The sequence below is a fragment of the Callorhinchus milii genome, unplaced genomic scaffold, assembly GCF_018977255.1.
Source record: "Callorhinchus milii isolate IMCB2004 unplaced genomic scaffold, IMCB_Cmil_1.0 Scaffold2, whole genome shotgun sequence".
NCBI lineage: Eukaryota > Metazoa > Chordata > Chondrichthyes > Chimaeriformes > Callorhinchidae > Callorhinchus > Callorhinchus milii.
The window spans coordinates 5154395-5164527 of record NW_024704743.1 but is presented as its reverse complement, the minus strand read 5'-3'; the positions used below and the strand labels follow the sequence as shown (position 1 = coordinate 5164527).

General features: G+C 49.9%; 1 protein-coding gene across 1 annotated transcript in view; it reads right to left on the bottom strand.

The window, feature by feature from the left end:
- The window catches only part of LOC103183649 (inactive serine/threonine-protein kinase TEX14-like), a 13281-nt gene extending 3484 nt beyond the window's left edge, over positions 1-9797 (bottom strand). The window contains exons 1-4 of the mRNA XM_042332584.1: positions 9728-9797; positions 9167-9226; positions 8795-8925; positions 7116-7214 (exon numbers count right to left, since the gene is read on the bottom strand). Of these exons, the coding sequence (XP_042188518.1) occupies positions 7116-7214; positions 8795-8802 (107 nt within the window). The 5' untranslated portion in view covers positions 8803-8925; positions 9167-9226; positions 9728-9797. The remainder of the gene's footprint in view (positions 1-7115; positions 7215-8794; positions 8926-9166; positions 9227-9727) is intronic.
- Positions 9798-10133: the final 336 nt, after the last annotated feature.

Below are 10133 nucleotides of genomic sequence, written 5' to 3'. Positions count from 1 at the left end.
CACACACACACAGTCTCTCATAATAATAATAATCCTTACATTTGATATAGCGCTTTTCACGTCGAGTCGTGACAAGTCCTCAAAGTGCTTGACAGAACACACTGTAAAGTGAATTGACTGTGTATTTGTGGGCGAAATGCTGGCAGCCAATTTGCACAGCAAGTGTCCCACAAACAGTCGTAGATGAAAAAGACCAATTTATTATTGTTTTTGGTTTTGGGAGGGATTATTATTAGGCTCTGTGTGGAGTAAGGAAACTTGCCCAAGGTTTCGCCCTCTGCCTGGAATTGAACTCAGGTCTCTCACTTGCAAAGCGAGTGCTCCAACCACTGAGCTACAGGACTCCAAACACAGTCCACACACACAGTCTCACACACACACACAGTCTCACACACACACACAGTCGCACACACACTAGCACGAAACACAGAATCGCACACACACACACAGTCGCACACACACACACAGTCGCACACACACACACAGTCGCACACACACACACAGTCGCAAACACACACACACGCGCACACACACGAAAGCGCACACACACACACACACCAGTTACACACACACACACACACAGTCTCACAACACACCCACACAGTCTCACACACCACACACACAGTCTCTCACACACCACACAGTCTCTCACACACACACAGTCTCTCACACACACACACAGTCTCTCACACACACACACACCAGCTCTCACACACACACACAGTCTAACACACACACAGTCTCTCACACACACACACAGTCTCTCACACACACACACAGTCTCTCACACACACACACAGTCTCTCACACACACACACAGTCTCTCACACACACACACAGTCTCTCACACACAGTTTTCACACACAGTCTCTCACACACACACAGTCTCTCACACACACACACAGTCTCTCACACACACACACAGTCTCTCACACACACACACACAGTCTCTCACACACACACACACAGTCTCTCACACACACAGTCTCACACACACACAGTCTCACACACACACAGTCTCACACACACACAGTCTCACACACAACACAGTCTCACACACACACAGTCTCACACACACACAGTCTCACACACACACAGTCTCACACACACACAGTCTCACACACACACACAGTCACACACACACACACAGTCACACACACACACACAGTCACACACACACACACACACAGTCTCACACACACACAATCACACAGTCTAACACACAGTCGCACACACACACACAGTCGCACACACACACACAGTCGCACACACACACACAGTCGCACACACACACACAGTCGCACACACACACACAGTCGCACACACACACACAGTCGCACACACACACACAGTCGCACACACACACACAGTCACACACACACACACAGTCACACACACACACACACACACACACAGTCACACACACACAGTCACACACACACACAGTGTCACACACACACACAGTGTCACACACACACACACAGAGTCTCACACACAGAGTCTCACACACACACAGTCTCACACACACACACACAGTCTCACACACACACAGTCTCACACACACTCACACACACAATCTCACACAACACAGTCTCACAGACACAGTCACACACACACACAGTCTCACACACACACACAGTCTCTCACACACACACAGTCTCACACACACACACAGTCTCACACACACAGTCTCACACACACACACAGTCTCACACACACACACCACAGTCTCACACACACAGTCACACCACAGTCTCACCCACACACACAGTCTCACACACACACACAGTCACACACACACACACAGTCACACACACACTCACACACACACAGTCTCTCATCACAGCTACACAGTCTCACACACACACAGTCGTCACACACACATCCACACAGTCTCACACACACCAGTCTACACACACACACACAGTCTACACACACACACACAGTCTCACACACACACACAGTCACACACACACACACAGTCACACACACACACACAGTCACACACACACACAGTCTCACACACACACAGTCCACACACACAGTCTCACACACACAGTCTCACACACACAGTCTCACACACACAGTCACACACACACAGTCACACACACACAGTCACCACACACACAGTCACACACACACACAGTCACAACACACACACAGTCACACACACACCAACAGTCACACACACACACAGTCACACACACACACAGTCACACACACACACAGTCACACACATTCACACACACACACAACATCACACAGTCACACACACATCACAGTCACACACACACACAGTCCACACACACACACACAGTCCACACACACCACAGTCACACAGTCACCGCACACACAGTCACACACAGTCTCACACACGCACACAGTCTCACACACACACAGTCTCACACACACACAGTCTCACAACCACACACACATAGTCTCACACACACACACACAGTCTCACACACACATAGTCACACACACAGTCTCACACACACACACAGTCACACACACACACAGTCTCAACCAAGTCTCTCACAGCACACACACAGTCTCACACACACACACACAGTCTCACACACACACAGTCTCACACACACACACAGTCTCACACACAGACACACACACACAGTCTTACACACACACACAGTCTCTCACACACACACACACAGTCTCACACACACACACAGTCTCACACACACACACAGTCTCACACACACACACAGTCTCACACACACACAGTCACACACACACACAGTCACACACACACACAGTCTCACACACACACAGTCTCACACACACACACACAGTCTCACACACACACACAGTCTCACACACACACACAGTCTCACACACACACAGTCTCACACACACAGTCTCTCACACACAGTCACACACACACAGTCTCACACACACACACAGTCTCACAGACACACACACAGTCTCACACACACACACAGTCACACACACACACACAGTCACACACACACACACAGTGACACACACACAGTCGCACACACACAGTTGCACAGTCTCACACACACAGTCTCACTCACACACACAGTCTCACACACACACACAGTCTCACACACACACACAGTCACACACACACACACAGTCCACACACAGTCTCACACACACACAGTCTCACACACACACATTGTCTCACACACACACAGTCTCACACACACACACATTCTCACACACACACACAGTCTCACACACACACAGTCTCACACACACACCATCTCACACACACACAGTCACACACACACAAGTCACACACACACACACACAGTCTCACACACACACACAGTCTCACACACACAGTCTCCCACACACACAATCACACACACACACACAGTCTCACACACACACCAGTACACACATCACACATCGCAGCACACACAGTTGCACAGTCTCACACACACAGTCTCACACACACACACAGTCTCACACACACACACAGTCTCACACACACACACACACAGTCTCTCACACACACACACACAGTCTCTCACACACACACACACAGTCTCTCACACACACACACAGTCTCTCACACACACACACACAGTCTCTCACACACACACACACAGTCTCTCACACACACACAGTCTCTCACACACACACACAGTCTCTCACACACACACACAGTCTCTCACACACACACACAGTCTCTCACACACACACACACACAGTCTCTCACACACACACACACACAGTCTCTCTCACAACACACACCACAGTCTCACACACACACAGTCTCACAACACACAGTCTCACACACACACAGTCTCACACACACACAGTCTCACACACACACAGTCTCACACACACACAGTCTCACACACACACAGTCTCACACACACAGTCTCACACACACACAGTCTCACACACACACAGTCTCACACCACACAGTCTCACACACACACACAGTCTCACACACACACACAGTCTCACACACACACACAGAGTCTCACACACACACACAGTCACACACACACACACAGTCACACACACACACACAGTCACACACACACACACAGTCGCACACACACACACAGTCGCACACACCACACACAGTCGCACACACACACACAGTCGCACACACACACACAGTCGCACACACAACACACACAGTCGCACACACACACACACAGTCGCACACACACACAGTCGCACACACACACACAGTCGCACACACACACACAGTCGCACACACACACAGTCACACACACACAGTCACACACACACAGTCACACACACACAGTCACACACACACAGTCACCACACACACACAGTCACACACACACACAGTGTCACACACACACACAGTGTCACACACACACACAGTGTCACACACACACACAGTGTCACACACACACACAGTCACACACACACAGTCACACACACACACAGTCTCACACACACACACAGTCTCACACACACACACAGTCTCACACACACACACACAGTCTCACACACACACACACAGTCTCACACACAGTCTCACACACACACCACAGTCTCACAGTCACACACAGTCTCACACACACACACAGTCTCACACACACAGTCTCACACACACACACCACAGTCTCACACACACACACAGTCTCACACACACAGTCACACACACACACACAGTCACACACACACACACCACAGTCACACACACACACACACACAGTCACACCACACACACACACACAGTCTCACACACACACAGTCTCACACACACACACACACAGTCTCACACACACACACAGTCTCACACACACACACACACACACACACAGTCTCACACACACACAGTCTCACACACACACACAGTCTCACACACACACACAGTCACACACACACACAGTCTCACACACACACAGTCTCACACACACACACACAGTCTCACACACACAGTCTCACACACACAGTCACACACACACAGTCTAACACACAGTCTCACACACACAGTCTCACACACACAGTCACACACACACACAGTCACACACACACACAGTCACACACACACACAGTCACACACACACACACGTCACACACACACACAGTCACACACACACAGTGTCACACACACACAGTCACACACACACACACAGTCACACACACACACACAGTCTCACACACACACAGTCACACACACACTTAAATCAGCACCACCACGCCATGGGCCATTACCAACGGCAAAAGGAGGTTTTAAGGACTGTCTTGTAATACTGGATAAATTTACAAAATGGCTTGAGGCTTTTCCCACTAAGACTAACAGGAGAGATAGGAACCTGGGATAATTGGACCGGGAGAATGGATGGGATACAAACTAGCAATTAAAACTGAGAAAAAAATTAAAGTGAGCAGGTCACATGGACAGAGTTAGAAAGAAGGACTAAAACTTCAGGGACATAGAGTCAGGTGGTTTGGTCAGGCTAGATAAGATGGAATAGGAGGATATTGTTCTCTTGCAGAAGATACTGGCAGCTGGTACAAGGAGAAACAACTTGAAGATAGGGAGAGAATGCCTGGGAAAGTGCAGAGAGTGTGAGAAAGAAGTCTTGGGAAAAGAGTTAGAACACAGAAAAAGGGGTATGAAAAAGGGTATAAAAATCGACAGCCAAAACTAGTTTGTAGAAGAAAAGAGGAGAAGAGCCGCGAGAAGACCCGCGGGAGGAGACTCGAGAGAAGGCTCGAAAGAGCCGCGGGAGAGCCTCTGAGGAGACTCTGTGGAGCCTCTGAGGAGAGGAAGGGAACGAATCTCAACAGAGGGGAAGAAGAGTGCCTTTGAGGGAAAGAGGACAAGTCCAGCTCTCACCCGAGTGGACCGCAAATAGGACAAGTTTAGCCCTCGCCGGAGTGGACCACCAAGAGACGTTTGTCGCCAGCAGCACACCAGAGACCGTGTTTAACTTTTGTGCCAGCCTTAGAACTTCGACACAATTTCCTGCCTGCTTGGTAGTATCTCTCCGACTTACTAAAACACGCACCCAACATACATACAAAACAGTTAAGAGATTATTTAGGCACATTTCATATTCACTTTTTATGTGTTATAATTATGTTCTTTAGATGGCTAGTCATTACATGAAAGCGTTGGGGTATGGATCTTAGCTTGTGGGTTTTATAATTGCTACTAAAACGTCTTAATAATATCCTTGGTGTGGTTTCTGACAAACGCTTGAACCCCAAATTTCACAGCGCGCATACACGCGCGCACACGCCACTGCTACAGAATTATTAGCTCGAGGTGACATGTTTGGCAAAGGAATGTCGGAATCGAGCCAGCGTTCTGTGATACGCTCTCGTACGGTTTCTGACCCAGGTGGGTCCACATCCAAGGCACTGCTGATGACAGCACAGCTCATCGGCAGGACTTGGAAGGGCAGACCAGTCCCTGGGGGCAGGGAATCATCCCACTCAGCTTTTGTTAACCATGCAAGCCAAAGCCCTAACGGGTAGGGTGGTCCTTGCTCCAGCAGTTACCCCAACGCACCCTCTAGGGTCCCCAAGCCTTGGCTCTCGCCAGCCAGTGCCTAATAATCTCCAGAATTTGACAAACGGGGTGTGAACCTCTACAGAGAATTTGCGTATCAAATTCTGATGAACATCTCGAGAATTTCCATGTTTAGGTGGGATGCATGGAATTCTCTTGTTTCTCTTAAGCCTGGGTATCTGCATGTGTTAAGACGCCCAGCTGACCAAAAAAAAAGAATAATCCTTGCATTTGATACAGCGCCTTATCACGTCATTGATATGTCTCAAAACACTTCACAGAATATATTGTAAAGTGAATTGACTCTATATTTTGTGGGCAGTCAATTGTTCAGCAGTGTCCCACAAACAGTCGTGCATTGAGTGACCAAATTTTTATCATTTTGGAGGAATTATTACCCCTCGTAAGTGATCCACCAATCGGCTAACAACTGAGTTACTATTTACTGCGAGGTAAACAGAGACGACCGGAGTAAGGAAACTTGCCTAAGGTGTTGCCCTGCCTGAGAATCAAACCCAGGTCCTCTCACTTGCAAGGCGAGCACGCTAACCCTATGCTACAGGACTCCCAACTTAAAATGACAGTCACACACTCATACCCGGGAGAGATTTACCTGACATGTTCGTGCTCTGTGAACAGGATGTCTCCTGCGGCTGGGTCAGTGTCCTCTTTCACCTGTCTGATCGTCACCAGTTGTCCATCCCACATCAGACTGCGAACACAAGACACCGCTTCATCAGTAACATCCCACAACAACCGTGTGTCAGCCTGGCTCAGTCGCTATGTGCCAGCCTGGCGAATTTGCTCACACGCTGGCCTCCGAGGCAGGAGGTTGTGGGTTCGAGCTTGAGCTCAGAGTCCTGGCTGATGCTTCAGCCCAGCGCTGGGGGGAAGAAGCGCAGCATTGTCAGAGAATGCCGTTCTTCGACTGAGACATTAAACATCCCAACAACAACAACTTGCACTCATATAGTCTCCTCAAGCAGGGTAGCATCTCAGAGTGCTTGACAATGGCGGAGCATGACGCTGAGCCAGGGAGAGGAGACTGTAGGCAGGTTCAATGAGGAAGGTCTTCAGGAACGACCTAAAGATGGGGAAGGAATGGGCAAGGCGGAGGGTTAGAGGGAGTGTGCTCCAGAGTTTCAGGACATAGTGGCTGAAAACACGGTCGCCGATGGTGCAATGGAGGGCATGAGGGACGTGCAGGAAGCCAGAGCCAGTCAATCGGAGATAGCAGGTAGGGTGGTAGGCAGGTCAGAGAGGGTAGGGAGATGCCAAGGCATGAAGGGATTTGAAAATGAGTGTGAGGATTTTGAAGTTGATTCATTCTGTGACAGGGAGCCAGTGGAGCCTGGCTAGAACTGGTGTGATGGGGCTACGGAGTTTAGTGTGTGTGATAGGGAGCCAATGGAGACTGGCAAAAACTGGTGCGATGGGGTATGAAGTTTAGTGTGTGTGATAGGGAGCCAGTGGAGCTTGGCTAGAACTGGTGTGGAATTTACACAGCTCCTGGCTATATCCATCCTCAAAGCAAACTCTCCTCCCCAGCTCCACGATCTACTAAACTCTCACCAACCCGTCCGCTCCCTCCACTTGGCGGGCAACGATCTGCTCCATGTGCCTCACCCGGTCCACCCCACCATCGTGTGCCTTCAGCCTTTTTGCCTGCAACCCCTCTGGAATTCAATCCCTCAGTCCCTTCGCCTTGCCCCCCCTCCCTCACCTCCTTCAAGGTCCGTCTTCTTCGACTGCCCCTTTGGCCACCCTCATACCCTCCCTGCCCTCCATCCTCCTCATGATCCCAACCCCCTGCTCGGGTCCCCCCGCCCTCATAGGAGGAGAAAGAAGTGCGTATTATCAAGTTGGAATTAATTTAATAATCCTCGTGTCTGACCCAGTGCCTTTCACGTTAAGACAACATCTCATTGCGCTTTACAGGATTAACTGTAAAGTGTATTGACTGTGTGTTTAACGTGGCATTCACCCCTCCCCTCCGTTTGCAACGGCAGTGAAGTGAGCGATTTTATTTGTTGGCCAGGACACCAGGAGGGAGAGAAACTCCCTTCTCGTTTCCCGACAGCGCTGCAGGCGATCTATAATGTCCCCTCTGAACAGGGCACAGATGGGGAATGAGGTTTAAGTTCTCATCCGAAGGACGGCGTCTCTGACAATGCAGCACTCTCTCCCCACAGCGCTGGAGAATCAGCCTGGACTGTGAGCTCAGAGCCCCCTGGGGGCTTGAACCCACGACCTCCTTCCTTGGAGACCAGAGAGAGCTAAACTGGGACTTACTTGCACATCTCTGTGTAGGGTGTGTTGCAGGACCCTCGGTCAGTCTCGCTGTCTGCACGCACTAGCTCTTTCTCTGGGACGATGGGTGTTGAGGCGAGAAAGCCCACGTGCCGTGGGCTATACCAGCACAGCTAAAACACAGATCAGGACAGTCACACTGAAACACACACACATGCACACACGAAACACATACACACGTATTGAAGCTCCTTCACTGTGACTGACACGCACATGCATACGAACAAACACACACAGACACAAACACACACACACTGAGCAGGACGGTCACGGACTCCATCACTGACACACACACACACACACGCATGCTCTTTCCACAGTTCTGAGCCACAAGACAAGACACAGAAATCTCACTTTTCCAAATCCAAAGTGTGTGATGGTAGTGAGCTCCACCAGGAGTCAGGGGGCTTCAGCCTGGAGAGGAGAGAGACAGTCACAGTCACACTCACACCCTCACAGTCATGCCCTCACAGTTACACTGACACTCAGAGTCACACTCACATTCTCACAGTCACACCCTCACACAGTCGGACTCACACCCTCACAGTCGCACTCACCCTCACAGTCGCACTCACACCCTCACAGTTGCACACATCACAGTTACCTGATCCAGTCACACTCACATTCTACAACCTCACAGTCGACCACACCTCACACAGTCACTCACCTCACTCGCACTCACCCCAGTGCACACTCTCAGTCACACCTACAAGTCAGTCTCACTTGCACCCTCAGTCACACTCACACCCTCAGTCATTTACACCCTCAGTCACTTAGACCCTCACAGTCACACTCACATCCTCACAGTTACTCACATCCTCACAGTCGCGCAAAAACATTTAATAATCGCCAGGCACAGACCACAGGCAAAAGGTAATAACAGGCAGAGCTGCCCTGGGCAGTGAGAGCTCTTACCTCAGCTGAAGGAGACGATGGAGTGAGGAGGATGAGGAATGCAGGAGCTGGGCGTGGTAGCCTGGACAAGGGGGCCAGTGTCCGGGGTCACTGCCAGCGGGATATCAGTGACACCCATAACTGGAAACGGCACAGGAACTCCAGCATCTGTGAGATTTACTTTTATTGTGTTATTATTTGACACACAGCGTCTTATCGTGCTGTTGAGGACTTAAAGGGTTAAATTATGAGGACAGGTTGCATGAACCTGGTCTCTATTCCTTTGAGTTTAGAAGGTTGACGGGTGATCCGATTGAGGTTTTCAAAATAATAAAAGGGATTCAATAGGGTACGTACATATAAACTATTTCCTCTGGTGGGGGAATCCAGAACAAGATGCATAGTTTTAAAAATTAGAGCTTGGCCA